The sequence below is a fragment of the Asterias amurensis genome, chromosome 21 (assembly GCF_032118995.1).
Source record: "Asterias amurensis chromosome 21, ASM3211899v1".
Lineage (NCBI taxonomy): Eukaryota > Metazoa > Echinodermata > Asteroidea > Forcipulatida > Asteriidae > Asterias > Asterias amurensis.
In genome coordinates, this window is record NC_092668.1 from 9,335,055 (window position 1) to 9,356,018 (window position 20,964).

Genomic DNA, 20,964 nt, shown 5'->3' on the forward strand with positions numbered 1-20,964 from the left:
ACCGTTTGTTTTAATCTTGCAGAAAACGGTTGGTAATGTCCCAAAAGCCCAAGCAAGTTTCTCGGTCATTAAAGGCGCTTGAAACGTTTGGTAATTGTCAAAGATCCTCACTTGGCGTTTTCCAACATATGGTGTATCCCAACATATAGTGTATCCCAACCTATAGTGTATCCCGAAGTATGTATAAAATAACAAACCTGTGAAAATTTGGGCTCAATTGGTCATCGAATTTGCAAGAGAATAATGAAAGAAAAACACCCTTGTTGCATTACTTTGTGTCACGGCTTTCAGATGCATAATAAAATTGTTCAGCTGAAGTCGTTCATTACTTTTTGGTGAGAAATTACCTCTTTCTCCGAATGTTTTATAATATGAATAATTATTTTGAGTAATTTCAATTTTGTGATAAGTTTGATTTATGCACATAATAAATGTACATCCTAAGCCAATGTTTTTTTTTTTTTTTTTTTTTTTTTTTGGGGGGGGGAAGTAATATAAAATACACAACATATACAAGTCAAAAAATCTTCTTTTAAAAATTGTATTCTGATTTGAGTAGACAAAAAGCGAAATATAAACAATCAATACCGAGTTTCATAAAGTTAAATATTTTTAAAAACAGTTGCTTTTGATTGTTTTCATTAAACAGAATTGCACCACAATACTTCAAAAAAGGTGAAGGTTACAAAACTGCCATATTTTCCAAATTATACAAATTACAAAAGTAAAAACTACTTTTACTACAGTTTAGTTTCTTCAATATTCACGGACAGAAAAGAAGTATTAATTAGACGAAACATATTTAAATAATTGAGTTGATGTAAGATACAGAAATGAATTCTTAAACCTGTTTGAAAGGAAACGCTCTTTTTTAGAGTATTTTTTACTTTGGCAACCGTTTTCAAATCAATTAAGTGTTTCGCAGTAAATATTAGAGAAATAGTGTATAAAGATTTACTTGTTTATCTTGATTACAATTAAATGGCAAAAGAGAGATTTCAAATGCAAGATTAGTGATGAACATTATAATAAGCAGCTGCTAATATTCATTTTACCAAATTCATAACGCATTACACTTTACAAAACTTGCCTTTATCCCTGTGCAACTTGATTGACTGCAAGCAATCACTTTTTTTCAGAATACAAGAAATAGAAAAGAAAACGCCCCAAACTGTCAAAATTCTATAGCAATGCACAAGGTCTGTCCCATGTTGGAGTATTTTGTACAATATGTAGGATGCAACAATCACATCACGCGATAGGTGCAACGCGCACAGCAATCTCCTTATAAGGAGTTGTTTACCCGAGGGCGATACCATTTCATAGCTGGAGGGGTGTAGCGTTGAAAGAAATCATTGAACAATTATAATTTTTGCATTTACTTTACTTTTTGACCAAAAATGTATTTATGAATGGGAATCGAAGTGTGATGAATCGGTTTTCAACTCGTGGCTAAAACATGCCGAGGCCTGGTTCTTTATAATTTACCTCGACTTCGTCTTGGTAAAATTATCAAGAACCAGGCCATGGTTGGGTTAAAACCACTAGTTGAAAACCTCTTCACCACACATTGATTCACTTAGAATGCCACCAAGCATTGCGTTTCATAGCACATGTTTGTGCAGATCTAATAACGTGTGATGACATGCCTGTAAGTACTTCATCATAAGCATGCAACAGAGATGAAGAAAGGTATATTTGTACTGTATTCCAGGAATACTGTCATGCAGTATAATCCCTTAATAATTACTCTTATTTAAGTTTTCAGTTTAGCAGCAAATTCCAAATTTAGCAAAAACAAAACTAAGGACCATTTGACTGATTGTATTTATATCACTTTTAATTCAGTACAAGTACCTTTGTTTTATCGTCAAGTTTGCTTGTATAGACAAAGCTTGTACTAAATTAGTTTACCAATTATAAAACTATCACCTTCCAATACTCATATATTAATCTTAAAATCTAATATTTGTTGCAAATTTAAAAGCCGAGTATGGTAGGATTTTCCATTGTTATTATAATAACAGAGAATTCCAAGTAGTGTTATGACAATAATACATATTATATATTATACGATTGCCTGTAATAAGTGTGATGTTGATGAAGAAGTACAAGCAATCAAAAGCTGTGACATTCTGGACTAGCCTTCCACTAATTTATTGTAAAGACTTTAATTTCGATTAATGTCATCCTATGTTGTAAAAATAACTTTGAAATGAAAAAAGAAGGGAATTTAGTTTGAACTACACACAACAAACTGCAATTTAGGTCGGAAGGAAAGAAGAAAAAGCCTAATACATGGATTCCTCTGCATTCATTTGTCTTTATAAAAAGAATTGGGAAACATAGGCGGGTTTCATACAATTGTTTGATGAAATGTTCATGTATGGCCACTCTCGATCTTGGTATGTTTGAAGAACTTAATTCCAAACATGGCGACTGCAGTGCTCAACAGCCTAAGAAAAAACATATCAAAGAAGAGGTTAATTCATCTTAAAGCAGACTGGTTACATTCTGGTTACATTTATTTAGCAATCAGTGTAATTGTAGTTTCACATTCAGCTGTTGATGTCAACATCTCAAAGTTTGAACAAATTATAAACCTCTCCCTTTGTATAGCAAAGGGAGAGGAGTTGAAGTAGCTTTCACAAAAGGTCAAACAAAGAATAGAACCAGGGGACAACCATGGAAGGTATGACAACATGTTGGTATTCAGACAATGTGCATCAATGTTGAAAGAAAAATTTTCACATGTACATGTACTACCTTATGGGGATGGAGGAAACAGAAATTCTTTTATGGCTCAAAAAAAGAGGAAACAATTATCTTGCTTCAATGCCCAGAAGAAGAAAAAACTTGGTCACAATTTGATAATTTTACAAAAATGAAACTTAAATATTCAACTTACACCACATTTGATGGCCTTTTGCTTGCTTGCACACCAGTATGTAGGTCCAAACTTACATGCATCAACATTGAAAAGTCCTCCCAGGGATTTGGGGCACATTTTCAGAACCTGCGTATATATGAGACAAAATAAGCATTCTTTGATTGATAAAATGACAAATATTCAGCTATACACATGTACATTAAACATTATAGAAATCTTGGTTTGGGGATTTTGTTTATGTTACAATACATTGTAATGAAATAATTTTGATTAACATGTATAATAACAGCCAAGGAGGAGGTTTTGACGAGTGCTTCAATTAAACATATCAAAGATAGCTTTACATAAAAGGTGTGCACTTTGCACAGGATGACAGGATGACATTTCAAGCCAATGATTCCTTCCTGCCCCCCCCCCCCCCCCTCCATTCTTTGTTTATATAAACAAGAATGGTGTGATGACAAACACAAATGCCCTGCTGACATTAATCTCATTCTTGAGTAATTGCTCAGACAAAATTTATTTTGTTTTAGCCATTTTTACCTTCACATTTGACCTAGGGGGTCCAAACACAACAGGCTTTTGGAGGATCCCAAGACCAATCCACAAACCAAGTTTGGACTTGATATGCCAAGTCCTTTTTAAGTTATCACGCAGACAATGGTTTCGTGCACACACACACACACAAGTGTGTATACGCCTGCAACCGTCGACCTCCTATTGTCCCTCTTTTTCTTCTACTTTTTTTGAACAGCTCCCATTGGTTTTGTATATGTTTTCCAACTGTGGACCTTTTCCGAACTGTGGACCCTAATGTCCTCTTTTCTGATATGTCCCCGGTTTGAATGTGAATACCTACTCACAGACACACGGAAGGACAAGAAAAACACTATATGCCCCTTCAGCTTGCTTTGCCAGTGGGGGAGAACATAAAAACTCCTTGAGAAAAGAAACAGGAACTTAGACTGATCCCAAACTGATAACTTCATCAGTATGACACAAGTGGGCATTCACCATTTAGGAGATTCATTTGTATCTAAGACTTACCGAACAGATTTCACTGGGAGTGAAAAGCTCTTCTTTGAGAAGGTCCAGGATGTATGGTCCATACACTTCAACGTAGTTCTTGCACTTGAGAACAAATACAGAAACTTTTACTAACACAAAAAAAAACACTTGAAAGCTACTAATATCATAGACCTAGTTATGCAATGGGCACTATGAGAAATTCAATCATGAGTAGTGATTTTACTTATTTTTTTTTTTTTAAAGTAGTCTGTTCAAAATTAAACAATTTTCTTCCTCCATTAAGAGATTATTTTGTTGAATGCAAACAATCCTGATAATGGTAAGCAGGCCTTGATTGGCCCTTATTGATGACTAGAATCTCCAAGATATCGCAATTCAAAAAGTTTACAGCCTCTGTACATCACCAGAAATACACAACTACAGGTACAGGTTTGGACACAATAATGATTTTTTCCCCACTCCCTTTGTTGTTTGCTCGACTTCTTTCAAGATCTGAAGGCCTAAGAATAGTTTTGAGAGATCTAACAATTGGAAAAAACGAAATCTGAAAGTTCACATGCCTGCTCCCTTTAAAGGAACACGTTGCCTTGGATCGGACGAGTTGGTCTATAAAAAAGCGTTTTTAACCGTTTGTTATAAAAAGCATATGGTTGGAAAGATGTTTTAAAAGTAGAATACAATGATCCACACAAGTTTGCCTCGAAATTGCGTGGTTTTCATTTTACTGTGCGAACTAACACGGTCAGCCATTTATGGGAGTCAAAAATTTGACTCCCATAAATGGCCGACTGTGTTAGTCGACGAGGTAAAAGGAAACCCGTACAATTTCGAGGCATGTTTGTGTGGATCATTGTATTCTACTTTTACAGCATTTTTCTACCTATATACATTTTATAACAAACGCTTTTCAAAGACCAACTCGACCGATCCAAGGCAACGTGTTCCTTTAACTGCCGTTATCTAGACAAAATAATGCAACCAAAGCATTTGACAATTAAAAAAAGTCCATAATAAATGGGTAGCAGAGGCTGGGTTTTCCTTGGTTGATCGTTTCAGAGAATTTCCACATATCAACCGATGCAATATTGCCCACAATGTAAAGACAATCAGTACATCACACCTTATCTTCAAGTACAAGGATCCTCCAATCAGATTTGCAGATAAAGTGGCGATATAAACCCATATTGCACGGCTAATATTACTACCTGCGTCTTGTGTGTTCTATGTCACGCGCCAAGTTTGCTTGAAGATAAATACGTTATCACACGCGCCCTCATTGGATAGTGGACGCAGAAGCACTATACTTTTTAATATTACACTCGCGCTTGTGTGATAGCTTATACTATTTGACAAAATACAAGCAACTTTTCCTGTATTGAGTTGGGACTTGACTGCCGAGAAATCACATGCTGGTAGAAATATACACTACCCAAAATAAAGCAGTTGCTTAGAATGGGCAATCTGAGGTAGCGATAGTTAGTGTACATAATTACCTCTTGTTGGTCAGCTGTAGGGAAGAGTTGACAAACCTTAGCAATCTCATCAATCACTTCATCTTTGTTCTCATCAATGAATGCTTCTACTGCAGTAACTATCTCCTTACATGCAGTACAGCTTGCTGTTCCATTGCCTAGCTTAGGCCTTGCTATAATCATTAACATAAAAAAACAAAACAAAAACAATCTTATTTGACCACATTCAATCATTTTTAGACTCAGGAAATCTAAATTGTTTCAAGATTCTTGATGCAAAAACAAAGTTGGATTATTATCTCGCTGTTAATGCACGAGTTATGACAAAGTAAAAATCATTCAATTCTAGAATGTAAAGCCCGGTTCATACTTCATGCGAATGCCACTGCGAAGCGAATTTGACGTGAATTTGACGTGAATTTGACGTCACAACCCTCCTTTCGCAGCAATATTCGCAAGTGAGTCGAGCAGAGGGCAACTGCTGCGAATATTCGTTGCGATTTTTGTGACGTCAACATGTGCTTCGCATTCGCATTCGCAGGAAGTATGAACCGGGCTTAAAGATTCTGCAACTAATGAATAGACATTTATGCCACACCTCATTTCACATACATATTATTTGCTGTTTGTACAATTCCAAAAAAAAAAAAAAAAAAGCTTTTATAACATGCTGTATTTGCCTCATAAATGTTTCAAAATGTACAATTATCTGTGTTTCTCTCAAAGAAACATACGCTAGGAGAATGGACGATAAAGCGTAGAATCGTTGATAGAATGTACGAGCCGCATGCAAGTACTTTGTACAAACGAGTCTACACTTTATAGTCTACTCTCTGACTAAAACTATCCCCCCTCAAATGTTGTACTTTGTCAACGTTTGATCACATTTATATTTCTTTTGCAAAATATATAAGCATGGTTTAAAGTAATTTGAATGGACAATCATCTTCAAGTTGAACTATCATTTTAGTTTGTTACAAATCTACAGTTAAGTGTAGAATTGTAAGGAGTCTACAAGAATCAAGTGTAGATTCATAAGATAATCTACACTTTCGTCAAAAGAGTGACATCACAGAAATAGTTTTTCCCCCTAATAAACAGGAAAGAACCCTGAAAGCTTACTCAATGGGGTGCACAGTTTGATCTCTTTGCAGATGTCATTTGGTTCCAGCTCCGAATCCACAATGAGTTTGAGTAACATGGGTCCATATAGGTCCAGGAATGACATACACTGCTTATTGAGAGAGTCTGGCAGTACAGTGCATACATTCTCAATCATCTTGGTCACTTCCTCCTGTAAAGAAATGAAAACCATAAGTCTGTCTTCTAGATGAGAGATCAGTTGCTTTCAGGAATTACTTAAACGTCATCTTCATCACCAACATGAAAAATGTCTTGATAGTTATGAGATATTTTGTATGGTTTAACTTCAAAACAATGCTCGGAGAAAGAGGAGTATAAGAATGGATCGGTGTATCTAAAAGTGGTAAGAGTTTTACAATAGATCCTTTTGTTTGGAAAGCAGTTTGCAACAGCTAACTTTAGGTTTTTGTTTTTTTTCAGATGGATTAAGTACCAATACACCATGTTCAATAGTACAGTGTTTGCACAAATTTGTGTGATGTGTGTTGTTAGAGAAAGACTCTTCTGGGGTCGAAAAATGAGGCCACTAGCTAATGTTTGCAGTCTATTGTACCATAAGTCATTTTGGTTAACTAGAACAGCGAAGCTGCCATGGCGAGCTGCTGATCACCAGATAGAACCAATGACTGACAGAAAAACCAATCATTTGATCAACTGAAGGTCAAAGGGATGTTGACAAGTATAAGGTTATGACATTTAAGGTTTTCATTGATTTAGCTCATTCAACTGGAACCAGTGATCTTTGACTTTTATCTTTTCATATTATATGCATTTAAGCAGCAATAATTATTTGATTAAAACTGTGCACTCTTCAGTGATGCACTCGTTGAGTACATCATTGCAATAAGGAGTTATGCCTATTTAATGTGTTCATTGTTTTAGCTCATTCAACTGAAACCAGTGATTAATTCTTTAAGTTTTATGTCTTCATATTAATCTACATGTCAGAAGCAACATTTGACTTAAAGGGTCTATGTAACTTTTGTAGGACAAAATACACAATGTCCACAGATTTACACTAAACTTACACAGTTTGAAGATAATGATAGTAGAAAGCTTCCCTGAAAATACTACGTGCTGAGGTGCTGTAGTTTTTGGGAAATGAGTAAAACAATGTCGTGAAAATAATTTTCGTCTCATGAGACAAAAATTATTTTAATCATTTACAAATGGATTTTCATGACATTGTTTTACTCATTTTCTCAAAAACTACAGCACCTCAGTAAGTAAGATTTGAAGGGAAGCTTTCCATTATCATTATCTTCCAACCCTGTAAGTTTAATGTTAATCTATGGACATTTTGAAAAAGTACTAACATCATTGCAAAAGGGATTTATGACCATTTAATGTTTTTCATTGTTTAAGCTCATTCAACTGAAACCTGTGATTAATTCTTTGAGTTTTATCTTTTCATATGAATCTCATGTAAGAAGCAATGTTTGACTTAAGTTTCAAGTCAGTACATCATTGCAATAAGGAGTTATGACCATTTAATGTTTTTATTGTTTTAGCTCATTCAACTGAAACCTGCGATTAATTCTTTGAGTTTTATCTTTTCATATGAATCTCATGTAAGAAGCAATGTTTGACTTAAGTTTCAAGTCAGTACATCATTGCAATAAGGAGTTATGACCATTTAATGTTTTTATTGTTTTAGCTCATTCAACTGAAACCTGCGATTAATTCTTTGAGTTTTATCTTTTCATATGAATCTACATGTAAGAAGCAATGTTTGACTTAAGTTTCAAGTCAGTACATCATTGCAATAAGGAGTTATGACCAATTAATGTTTTTCATTGTTTTAGCTCATTCAACTGAAACCTGCAATTAATTCTTTGAGTTTTATCTTTTCATATGAATCTACACGTAAGAAGCAATGTTTGACTTAAGTTTCAAGTCAGTACATCATTGCAATCAGGAGTTATGATCATTTATGTTCTTCATTTATGCTCATTCAACTGGAACCAGTGACAGAGAGTTTGATTTTTGTTTTAACAAATTATTTCAAACTTTAAGATTTTAATTTGAGTTTGTTTCTTTTAAATCCAGATGTCAATGTTCGAGCATGAAAAAAAAACGTCAATATTATTTGGAAAAAACCCTGAAAATTACTGAAATGACTGGCAATTGTATATATACCAAAAACAACTCAACTCAAAGACTTAAACTTAAACCAAAATCTTTAACATTTTCAAAAAATTTAATGCGGACGGCCGGATGGACAGAGACGGACGCCGGACGGAAATTAGTATTACATAGGCTCGCACTGCTCTGCAGCTCGCCAAAATGCAGTTTGCAAAAGGTATATTTTTTTTCATGAATAAATTACCATTACACAGTGTAGGGGAGTATTCCTTGATTACTAATAATACAGTGCTAGCAAAAATGAGTGTGATGCTTTGTCAAACAAATCAACTGTGCTTCCTGCAGATCCCAAGTACGGGCGGTTGTGGGCCGCGAAAGTCATTCAGACTCACACGAGCAATAGTGGTCCGGTCCGACGTCTTTTTCAACGCTGTGATGCTTTGTCAAACCTATCAACTGTGCTTGCCTACACAGTGTGTTCAAAGCAAGTATAGTGAATGAGATGTGTACATGTACTTACTGTTGTTTTGTTCATCTCTAATTGAGTATCAATGATGCCAAAGATGACATCACAAACTGTGCATAGGGATCCACTCTCTACCTTGCTGACAGCAACTATGACATGAGAAACAAAGACAATTACATGACCATATGACCACAACCAAAAGAGCTCAAAAGTATACCAAACAATATGACACTTTTGACCCTTGACACAATGGTACTGACCAGGCATATTCTTAACATATCATTGCTACTCTGTCCCATTCTACCAAGTTGAAATCATTTACAAACCCCTTTTTCTGATTTTTGGTGGATTAGTGGACGATGGAGCTTTATGAAGGGACTACAAATCAAAGGACAACTACAGAGAATCAAGTTAATTTCTATTGAGCAGGCAAAGTACATCTTGGTTTAATGAATGACTTCATTACATTTTTTTTATGTTATTTTTAATTAACTCTTTCAGTGCTTTCTTTACAAACAACAAATGCAATTTCTTTTTAAAATTCTGTTGAAAGTCTTTAGCAAATTAAGTCTTCAACACCAAATAAAACTGCATCTTGCTGATTTGTGTTGCCTTCATATGTCCCAAAGTCCATAGTATCTCTTGATTGTTAATGCTCTCTTGTGATAACATGTATACCAAGGGGTTGTTAAGGTACCACTGACAACCTTTTTTGAGCACATAAAAGAGGTTGTACAATAACTGTGCTTTCTGAATACATAAAATAGACCGTTCATGTACATCACTTGTAGCTGAAAGAGTTGATTGATAGATACATGTAGAATACTTCTAACCTTTCTTGTTGGTAGAACAGACACTCAGAGATTCACAGATCTGATCAGGATCCATCTCAGATAGAAGAAGTTGAATAATGGGTTTGGTGTAATCATCAACGAATCCAGTACATTCCGATGAGTATTTAGACAATGGAACCTTACTGCATACCATATCAAGGAACTTCTGAATCTCAACCTGCAGGTTACACATATATGTCATCAATAGATACATGTATATTGTAGTGTGTATTGTGTTTTATCCTATTGTTCAGTATTGTATCAAATTGGGTTGATGTGGCTTGCTGCCAAAGGCGCCCTTGCAGGCATGCATCACAATTCAGCATCACAATTCAGCTCTTAGCTGCAAGTAAGGATGATTAGCCTTCCAAATTATTATATTGTTTTAATGGTATTGTTTTCCAAAACTGGAACGAATCCCATAACATAGTGAAAAAGTCATAACGGAAAGAGTTGAGTGTAAACTCAACCCATTACAAAAACCTAGTCACACAGTTTTTTTTTCTTAAAAAAAAACCCTAATAAATGTTAGTATTTGACAACACTAAGATGCTATGTTTGTCATATGAAGGAAAAATGGGATCATAAATGCATAAGATCCTACGTTACTGAATGCATAAAGAGGCTCATAAATGAGGCAGTCAAAAGTTTTAACAATACCTGGTTTATCCAAGCAAATTCAATTATCAAAAGGTAGTTAAAAAATAGTTTACAACTGCTGTATAAAAAACAGAAATGTGTGGTTTCTTTTAACTTGCTTTCTTAGATAAATAATATATTTAGAAAGTTTTTTTTGCACAGAAATTTTTTTTACAGAAGAAAAAGTGGGAGCTGTACCTGAGTTGCATTTTGTGATAGTCCAGAGCGCATTTCCTTTACAATCAGCTCACAGATCATACATTCAGCATCAGAGTCTACCTTGGATTCAGGCTCAAACTGCTCAGATTCTAAGGCTGGAAATCATTCAAAAATATCTGTTTATCTGAATATGCTAAAAACCATTCTACCATATTTAATTCATTTGACAATGGTTAAAGCTGACATTACAACTGTATATTTAGATAATGCTCTCTTTTCAAAAGATTGCTGCACAAAAATAGACCCTGTGAAAACACAATGTTCCTATTTACAGAAGATTATTTCAGAACTTTACCTGCTGTGCAAAGCCCAAGTACAGCACACAATTTCTCTGGAGTCATGGTGGTTACTAGTTGTATAATCTCAGGCAGGTATCTTTCCACTACATCGAGGCAAGTTGTCTGTACCTCACCTTCTAGTTTAGAGCAAATCTCACTTGTCAAGAAATCTTCAATTTCTTTCTGTCATAAACCAAGAGAGTAAAACAAACTCATTCGGCAGGATATAGACCGTATTGAATAACCCCTTTTTGCTATGAAAAGTCGCTATCTTGTAGGGCAAACTGTATGTGCGCCCAAACGCGTACATCATCGAAGCACGCATCACGCAACATTCCCTGTTTAATTTCTATGACATATGCACAAACACGCACGCACACGCGCCATCTAGCACAGTAGGTCAGATATTTGAACGGTGACGTCATACTCAATACGATCTTTTGGATTATGCTGATTGTCTAAAATGAAGATGACAACTCAAAGCTGGTCATTAATTATTTATATAAAATTGATGTGATAGCCTACCTCAGTTGATCCATCCTTCAGAACAAGTTCAACATAACGAGCAATTTCCTCACAAAGTCCACAGTTTGATCCTTCAACAGGCTTCAGCATTGTTGCTAAACAGACAGAGGCAAGGGGTTAAGACAGAAAGTTTAATTAAGTAGTTATTAAAAAATATCTTAAAGTGCACTAGCAAAACGTTTGTAAGAAAAGACTTCTTTTGTTCTTAATATTTAATAAAGTTACACTAGCATTACAAACAAGTCACATCAAAGACAAGGAAAGAAAGAACCGGTAACTTTCATTGTCAATATCTGCTTATCTCTAGTTTGGTTTATCTTGTAGAGAATGAATTACATGTCATGATTAAACAGTTTGGTTTGCTTTACTATGTTGAGATTAAAAGTTTTAGAAAATGAGACAGATCAACTAGAATAGGGAAACATTGTATGTGTGCAACGTTAACGCTTGTTACGAGCGGTTTAAAGGGAAGGTACACAATTGGTAGTTAATCAAAACAAATATTAACTTAAAAACTGACTTGGTAACGAGCATTGGAGAGCTGTTGATAGTATCAAACATTGTGAGAAACGGCTCCGTCTGAAGTAGCATAGATTTTGAGCCAGAGGTAATTTCTCAGAAAAATAATAAAAAACTTATAGCCAGAATACTTTTATTCCTATCTGGAAGCACACAAAATTCTCTCAAAAATTTTCACGCAACTTCGATGACCAATTGAGCTGAAATTTTCACATGCTTGTTATTTTATGCTTATGTTGGGATACACCACGTGAAAAGACTTCTCTCTTTGACAATTACGAAACGTGTACCTTCCCTTTAAGATAAAACAGGCAGGGTGGCTTTTGTTTCCCCCATTGGACTTTATGGATGAGATTCTGGAGCCTTGACCTACCTGATGAAGCTGTGCAAAGTTTAAGAGCAGCACAAATCTCATCGGCTGACAATTCAGCAGCAAGTAACTTTACAATCTCAGGCGTGTACTGAGTAACAAAACTGTCACAGTCACTCTGCACTGTCTTAGGCAAGACTGAACACACCTCCTTCAGAGCTGCTTCAATATCAGCCTGTTGGGAATTAACCAAACAACAAGAATTAATAGTTGGTTGGATATGTACATTAATTAATTTTATTATTTCAAAGGCATCATTAATTATTTCAAAGGCACCAAGTACAGTCTGACGATAAGTAACTTGTGTATTGGTAGTACATGTTGTGTGTATGCAGAAAGTGCGTGTGGCAAACCATTTATAACTCTGGCATCTAAGCACAAAACTGATGTTAAAATTGGCAAAGTACAACTATTCTGGAAGAGCTACAGAAAATTAGCAAAGATCGGTCAAATTTGTTTCTGTTCTGTGCCTGCATTATAACAAGCATTTTCACACATTTGGAATAGGAAGGGTTTGAGTAGATTTGATTGGCTTACCACAGCTGTTTTTCCTTGAAGTAACTGATCCAACTTCTCTATGACAGTTTTGCACAAAACACATTCCACAGATTCTTCAACGTCTTCTACATCGGACATGTCGGACACTAAAACACAAATCAACAAATATGAATCATTAAAATCATCAAGGGGAAACAAATCAAATCAAGTCAATATTTGGGAAAAAAATGGTCATAGTGGTTTCAGGCGGTTTGAGAAGCAACAGGCAGGGTTGTTTCAGGCAGTTTGAGGATTAACAGGCAGGGTGGTTTCATGCAGTTTGAGGAGTAACAGGCAGGGTGGTTTCAGGCAGTTTGAGGAGTGACAGGCAGGGTGGTTTCAGGTAGTTTGAGGAGTAACAGGCAGGGTGGTTTCAGGCAGTTTGAGGAGTAACAGGCAGGGTGGATTCAGGCAGTTTGAGGAGTAACAGGCAGGGTAGTTTCAGGCAGTTTGAGGAGTGACAGGCAGGGTGGATTCAGGCAGTTTTAGGAGTAACAGGCAGGGTGGTTTCAGGCAGTTTGAGGAGTAACAAGCAGGGTGGTTCAGGCAGTTTGAGGAGTGACAGGCAGGGTGGATTCAGGCAGTTTGAGGAGTAACAGGGCATGGTGGTTTCAGTCAGTTTGGGGAGTAACATGCAGGGTTGTTTCAGGCAGTTTGAGGAGTAACAGGCAGGGTGGTTTCAGGCAGTTTGAGGAGTAACAAGCAGGGTGGTTCAGGCAGTTTGAGGAGTGACAGGCAGGGTGGATTCAGGCAGTTTGAGGAGTAACAGGCAGGGTAGTTTCAGGCAGTTTGAGGAGTGACAGGCAGGGTGGATTCAGGCAGTTTGAGGAGTAACAGGGCATGGTGGTTTCAGGCAGTTTGAGGAGTAACAGGCAGGGTGGATTCAGGCAGTTTGAGGAGTAACAGGCAGGGTGGATTCAAGGAGGTTGAGGAGTAACAGGCAGGGTGGTTTCATGCAGTTTGAGGAGTAACAGGAAGGGTGGTTTCAGGCAGTTTGAGGAGTAACAGGCATGGTGGTTTCAGGCAGTTTGAGGAGTAACAGGCAGGGTGGTTTCAGGCAGTTTGAGGAGCAACAGGCATGGTGGATTCAGGCAGTTTGAGGAGTAACAGGGCAGCTTTGATGACCAATTGAGCTGAAATTTTCACATGCTTGTTATTTCATGCTTATGTTGGGATACACCATGTGAAAAGACTTCTCTCTTTGACAATTACGAAACGTGTACCTTCCCTTTAAGATAAAACAGGCAGGGTGGCTTTTGTTTCCCCCATTGGACTTATATGCTTTATGGATGAGATTCTGGAGCCTTGACCTACCTGATGAAGCTGTGCAAAGTTTAAGAGCAGCACAAATCTCACCGGCTGACAATTCAGCAGCAAGTAACTTTACAATCTCAGGCGTGTACTGAGTAACAAAACTGTCACAGTCACTCTGCACTGTCTTAGGCAAGACTGAACACACCTCCTTCAGAGCTGCTTCAATATCAGCCTGTTGGAAATTAACCAAACAACAAGAATTAATAGTTGGTTGGATATATACATTATATACATTACTTATTAATTCAAAGGCATCAAGTACAGCCTGATGATTATTTAATAGTTATACCAAAGAATCTTCAAACTAGTAACTCGTGTATTGGTAATACATGTTGTGTGTATGCAGAATGTGCGTTTGGCAAACCATTTATAACTCTGGCATCAAAGTAAAAAACTGATGTTAAAATTGGCAAAGTACGACTTTTCTGGAAGATCTAAAGAAAATTAGCAAAGATCAGTAAAAATTTGTTCTGTTCTGTGCCTGCATTAAAACAAGCATTTTCACACATTTGGAATAGGAAGGGTTTGAGTAGATTAAATTGGCTTACCACAGCTGTTTTTCCTTCCAGTAACTGATCCAACTTCTCTATGACAGTTTTGCACAAAACACATTCCACAGATTCTTCAACGTCTTCTACATCGGACACTAAAACACAAATCAACAAATATGAATCATTAAAATCATCGAGGGGAAACAAATCAAACCAAGTCAATGTTTGGAAAAAAATGGTCATAGTGGTTTCAGGCGGTTTGAGAAGCAACAGGCAGGGTTGTTTCAGGCAGTTTGAGGAGTAACAGGCAGGGTAGTTTCATGCAGTTTGAGGAGTAACAGGCAGGGTAGTTTCAGGCAGAGTTAGGAGTAACAGGCTGGGTGGTACATGCAGTTTAAGCAGTAACAGACAGGGGAGTTTCAGGCAGTTTGAGGAGTAACAGGCAGGGTGGATTTAGGCAGTTTGAGGAGTAACAGGCAGGGTGGTTTCAGGTAGTTTGAGGAGTAACAAACTGGGTGGTACATGCAGTTTAAGGAATAACAGGCATGGTGGTTTCAGGCAGTTTGAGGAGTAACAGGCAGGGTGGTTTCAGGCAGTTTGAGGAGTAACAGGCAGGGTAGTTTCAGGTAGTTTGAGGAGTGACAGGCAGGGTGGTTTCAGGCAGTTTGAGGAGTGACAGGCAGGGTGGATAGAGTTTGAGGAGTAACAGGCAGGGTGGATTCAGGCAGTTTGAGGAGTAACAAAAAGGACAGTTTGGGGAAGTTTGTGGAGGGTAGTTTCTGAAGGTTTGAGGAGCCTTGACCTACCTGATGAAGCTGTGCAAAGTTTAAGAGCAGCACAAATCTCACGGGCTGACAATTCAGCAGCAAGTAACTTTACAATCTCAGGCGTGTACTGAGTAACAAAACTGTCACAGTCACTCTGCACTGTCTTAGGCAAGACTGAACACACCTCCTTCAGAGCTGCTTCAATATCAGCCTGTTGGGAGTTAACCAAACAACAAGAATTAATAGTTGGTTGGATATATACATTAAATATAATTATTTCAAAGGCATCAAGTACAGTCTGATGATTAGTAACTCGTGTATTGGTAGTACATGTTGTGTGTATGCAGAAAGTGCGTTTGGCAAAAACATTTATAACCCTGGCATCACAGTAATAAACTGATGTTAAAGTCACCTGGAAGTGGTATTTTTTCAAAATAAAGCTTTTGTCACTAATATATGTGTTTTGATGAGTTGAATGTGAATAAACAGTTAAATAAGGTTTTAAAAAATCAGTTCTTATGTTATTTACAAATTTAAGAGTAGACCCCGACCCGAGAGGGCGCTGTTCGTGACGTCAATCGAGGCAGACTTTGCCTGTAATGCGTAGAGTAAACACAATTGCAAAGTACATGTACGACCCAAGTCGTGAGTTTGTACGTTTCAAAAAAAAAAAAATTTTTTTTCCTTTCCCGGCAATGCCAACCAGGTGTATTGCTGCTGAATGCAGAAAAACACTTTTTGAAATATACCAACTCCCACTTGGACGTACATGTACTTTGCACGTGTGTTTACTATACGTATTGCAGGCAAAGTCTGCCTTGAATGACGTCACAAAAGGGGTAGGCGGAGTCAGCCCCCCAAACAACTTTATATATTTTTTTAAACATATAAATCACGACAAACATTACTAAAAAAATTGTTTTATTGTTCGTAAGCATATACTCTTATGTTTGAAAGAAAAAAAAATCTATTTCCAGGTGACTTTAAAATATGTAAAGTATGTCTATTCTGGAAGAGCTACTCTACAGAAAGTTTGCAAAGATCAGTCAAATTTGTTTCTGTTTTGTGACTGCATTATAAAAAAAGGATATCACACATTTAAAACATGGAAGGGTTTGAGTAGATTTGATTTACTTACCACAGCTGTTTTTCCTTCCAGTAACTGATCCAACTTCTCTATGACAGTTTTGCACAAAACACATTCTACAGATTCTCCAACCTCTTCTACATCGGACACTAAAACACACATCAACAAATATGAATCATTAAAATCATCAAAGAGAAACAAATCAAATCAAGTCAATATTTGGATAAGAAATGGTCATAGTGGTTTCAGGCGGTTTGAGAAGCAACAGGCAGGGTTGTTTCAGGCAGTTTGAGGAGTAACAGGCAGGGTAGTTTCAGGCAGTTTGAGGAGTAACAGGCAGGGTGGTTTCAGGCAGTTTGAGGAGTAACAGGCAGGGTGGTTTCAGGCAGTTTGAGGAGTAACAGGCAGGGTGGTTTCAGGAAGTTTGAGGAGTGACAGGCAGGGTGGTTTCAGGTAGTTTGAGGAGTAACAGGCAGGGTGGTTTCATGCAGTTTGAGGAGTGACAGGCAGGGTGGTTTCAGGCAGTTTGAGGAGTGACAGGCAGGGTGGATTCAGGCAGTTTGAGGAGTAACAGGCAGGGTGGTTTCATGCAGTTTGATTAGTAACAGGCAGGGTGGATTCAGGCAGTTTGAGGAGTTACAAAAAGGACAGTTTGGGGAAGTTTGTGGAGGGTAGTTTCCGGAGGTTTGAGGAGCCTTGACCTACCTGATGAAGCTGTGCAAAGTTTAAGAGCAGCACAAATTTTACCGGCTGACAATTCAGCAGCAAGTAACTTTACAATCTCAGGCGTGTACTGAGTAACAAAACTGTCACAGTCACTCTGCACTGTCTTAGGCAAGACTGAACACACCTCCTTCAGAGCTGCTTCAATATCAGCCTGTTGGGAATTAACCAAACAACAAGAATAAATAGTTGGTTGGATATATACATGAAATATAATTATTTCAAAGGCATCAAGTACAGTCTGATGATTAGTAACTCGTGTATTGGTAGTACATGTTGTGTGTATGTAGAAAGTGCATTTGGCAAAAACATTTATAACCCTGGCATCACAGTAATAAACTGATGTTAAAATATGTAAAGTATGTCTATTCTGGAAGAGCTACTATACAGAAAGTTTGCAAAGATCAGTCAAGTTTGTTTCTGTTCTGTGCCTGCATTGTAACAAGCATTTTCACACATTTGGAATAGGAAGGGTTTGAGTAGATTTGATTGGCTTACCACAGCTGTTTTTCCTTCCAGTAACTGATCCAACTTCTCTATGACAGTTTTGCACAAAACACATTCCACAGATTCTCCCACCTCTTCTACATCAGAAACTAAAACACAAATCAACAAATATGAATCATTAAAATCATCAAAGGGAAACAAATCAAATCAAGTCAATATTTGGATAAGAAATGGTCATAGTGGTTTCAGGCGGTTTGAGAAGCAACAGGCAGGGGTGGTTTCAGGCAGTTTGAGAAGCAACAGGCAGGGTTGTTTCAGGCAGTTGAGGAATAACAGGCAGGGTGGTTTCAGGCAGTTTGAGGAGTAACAGCGCATTGTAGTTTTTGCAGTTTGAGGAGTAACAGGCAGGGTAGTTTCAGGCAGTTTTAGGAGTAATAGGCAGGGTGGTTTCGGGCAGTTTGAGGAGTATACTCCTCAAACTGGCAGGCAGGGTGCTTTCAGGCAGTTTGAGAAGTAACAGGCAGGGTGGTTTCAGGCAGTTGGAAACAACAGGCAGGATGGTTGCAAGAAGGTTGAGGAGTAACAGGCAGGGTGGTTTCAAGCAGTTGAAGAAGGTATAGGCACGCTGGTTTCAGGCAGTTGAAAGAGTAACAGGCAGGGTAGTTTCAGGCAGTTTGAGGAGTAACATGTTGGGTGGTTTCAGGCAGTTTGAGGAGTAACAGGCAGGGTGGTTTCAGTCAGTTTGGAAACAACAGGCAGGGTGGTTTCAAGGAGGTTGAGGAGTAACAGGCAGGGTGGTTTCAGGCAGTTCGAGGAGCAACAGGCAGGGTGGTTTCAGGCAGTTCGAGGAGTAACGGGCAGGGTGGATTCAGGCAGTTTGAGGAGTAACAGGCAGGGTGGTTTCAGGCAGTTTGGAAACAACAGGCAGGGTGGTTTCAGGCAGTTTGAGGAGTAACAGGCAGGGTGGTTTCAGGCAGTTCGAGGAGTAACAGGCAGGGTGGTTTCAGGCAGTTTGAGGAGTAACAGGCAGGGTGGTTTCAGGCAGTTTTAGGAGTAACAGGCAGGGTGGTTTCAGGCGGTTTGAGGAGTCACATGCAGGGTGGTTTCAGGCAGTTGAAAGAGTAATAGGCAGGGTGGTTTCAGGCAGTTGGAGGAGTAATGGGCAGGGTGGTTTCAGGCAGTTTGAGGAGTAACATGCAGGATGGTTTCAGGCGGTTTGATAAACAACAGACAAGGTTGTTTCAGGCAGTTTGTATCCTGACATTCATGGCTGAAACAAACAAGTCTTTATAATAATAATAACCGCATTTCTATATACTAACACCTACAAAAGAAAGTCTCTATAAGCGCTCAGAGGAACAAAAGAATGATTATGTATATGATGAATTGAACAGATATGTTTTGAGAAGAGTCTTGAAACTAGAGATAGTGGTGGCTTGTTTGATGTGGCATTATTTAAGGGAGCTAAAGTTACATGTTGTCCATGTTTTTTCTTTTCTCATTGTAATGAGCACTAACTCCACCTAGTGTAATGAGACTTACCTGCAGTAGAGCAGAGTTTGAGGAGTTGGCAGAGATATTCAGGAGGGAAGTCTGTGAGTAACAAGTCAGTCAGTGCTGGTGTATATTGCTCAATTAAGATATCACACGAGTCTTGATCTGAGCTAGGTAAAAGACTACACACCTTCTTAAGAGCACTTTCAATATCCTCCTGTAATCAAAATTCATTAACAAAATAGGGAAACATTCATTGCAAGACAGTATCTTCACCCGACAATGTTGACTTCCCCTCAGCCACAGTATCAGTCAACTATATGCATACCACAATAACAACAAAACAAGTCTCTTCTCAAAACTTATCTTATGTCACAGGTTTTCAATGACTAATTTTGTTGTGTCTGTTTTTCTTTGTGTTGTGTTTTGTTTTTGGTTTTACTGCGCCTTGAACACCCAGCAGGGTGGATAATGTGCGCATTACAAGTCTTATTATTATTATCATTATTATTATTATTATTATTATTATTATTATTATTATTATTATTATTATTATTATTATTATTATTATTATTATTATTATTATTATTATTTGGCATTGCTGATGACCAACTAGCCTTGCTCAAGGCAGTCGAATTATTCACTCCGAAAAAAGACCGCCGCTGTATAAAAACCCACCCGTATTCACTGTGCATAAAACCCACCCGTATTCACTGTGCGTAACATCGCACGACACGATGCCCCCGTACACTATCCGCATGCGGAGGCCGTCAGGCCGGCCTTGTAGGATCTGTGTTGAAGCCACTGACCTCATTACTATAATAAGCGAAGAGTTCTCACGGTCAGCTCATTACCATAATGCCCGCGAAAGACGAGACATGTTTACCTCACACACCACCACCACGGACGCATGATAGGGTCCAAAGGTCGTGATAAGTGAGTGCGTGATTGGACGTCAAAATGAATAATTCATTTGCCTCACATCCCGTGTTGTCTGATAGGTCTGACGAACGATGTAAATATTCATGAGCTGCATACTAGCATATCCTAGAGCCCCCCCAATTTCGTCCACTATTGGAATTTTTTCAATACAACACATTAAAACGGGAAGATACAGACCCGACAAGGCTGTCGGCCTCACGGCCTCCGCATGCGGTTAGTGGTGTACGAGTGCGATGGCTTGTGTGAACAGTATTCGTGCGATGTGACAGTGTGTATACGGATGGGTCATTCGGTGTGATCGCACACACCATGCACAGGGTATACGGCGGGTGGGTTTACAGCTGCGTCTTTTCGGAGCGAATAATGCGACTGCCTTGAGCAAGGCTAATGACCAACTCAATATTTGTGTTTATCCGCTTGTTTGGTGCTATGATGGTCATGTGAAAACCTCTCTTTATATGCTCTTCTTCTTCTTCTTCCTTTAAAGTGCTGCTTCAAAAAATTTGAAGATTACTCTTATTTACATCCCATGTACACCTTGATTATCTTAGTATCTTGCATATTTTACTTTTCATACTTTTTTCTAGTGCCTCGGTTTGATCATAAAATGATGACACTTAACAAATTTGTTATGTGTTTTATTATTGATTGCATAATTTAGTAGATGTTAAATTTGCAACGGGTTAAATAATAT

General features: G+C 37.9%; 1 protein-coding gene across 4 annotated transcripts in view; it reads right to left on the bottom strand.

Annotated features, from left to right (window-relative positions):
* Window positions 1-525: 525 nt before the first annotated feature.
* LOC139952826 (uncharacterized) overlaps window positions 526-20,964 on the bottom strand; it is a 47,421-nt gene continuing 26,982 nt past the window's right edge. For 2 of the 4 annotated variants that reach the window (XM_071952073.1, XM_071952072.1), the window contains exons 20-38: window positions 19,377-19,545; window positions 17,886-17,983; window positions 17,370-17,541; window positions 16,716-16,813; window positions 15,617-15,788; window positions 14,868-14,965; window positions 14,320-14,491; window positions 13,006-13,112; window positions 12,472-12,643; window positions 11,580-11,674; window positions 11,072-11,237; window positions 10,756-10,871; window positions 9,919-10,096; window positions 9,140-9,234; window positions 6,514-6,685; window positions 5,413-5,564; window positions 3,938-4,021; window positions 2,909-3,016; window positions 526-2,456 (exon numbers count right to left, since the gene is read on the bottom strand). In XM_071952073.1, the coding sequence (XP_071808174.1) occupies window positions 2,421-2,456; window positions 2,909-3,016; window positions 3,938-4,021; window positions 5,413-5,564; window positions 6,514-6,685; window positions 9,140-9,234; window positions 9,919-10,096; window positions 10,756-10,871; window positions 11,072-11,237; window positions 11,580-11,674; window positions 12,472-12,643; window positions 13,006-13,112; window positions 14,320-14,491; window positions 14,868-14,965; window positions 15,617-15,788; window positions 16,716-16,813; window positions 17,370-17,541; window positions 17,886-17,983; window positions 19,377-19,545 (2,460 nt within the window). In that variant the 3' untranslated portion in view covers window positions 526-2,420. The remainder of the gene's footprint in view (window positions 2,457-2,908; window positions 3,017-3,937; window positions 4,022-5,412; window positions 5,565-6,513; window positions 6,686-9,139; window positions 9,235-9,918; window positions 10,097-10,755; window positions 10,872-11,071; window positions 11,238-11,579; window positions 11,675-12,471; window positions 12,644-13,005; window positions 13,113-14,319; window positions 14,492-14,867; window positions 14,966-15,616; window positions 15,789-16,715; window positions 16,814-17,369; window positions 17,542-17,885; window positions 17,984-19,376; window positions 19,546-20,964) is intronic. The other 2 variants (XM_071952074.1, XM_071952075.1) reach the window with 2 other exon arrangements.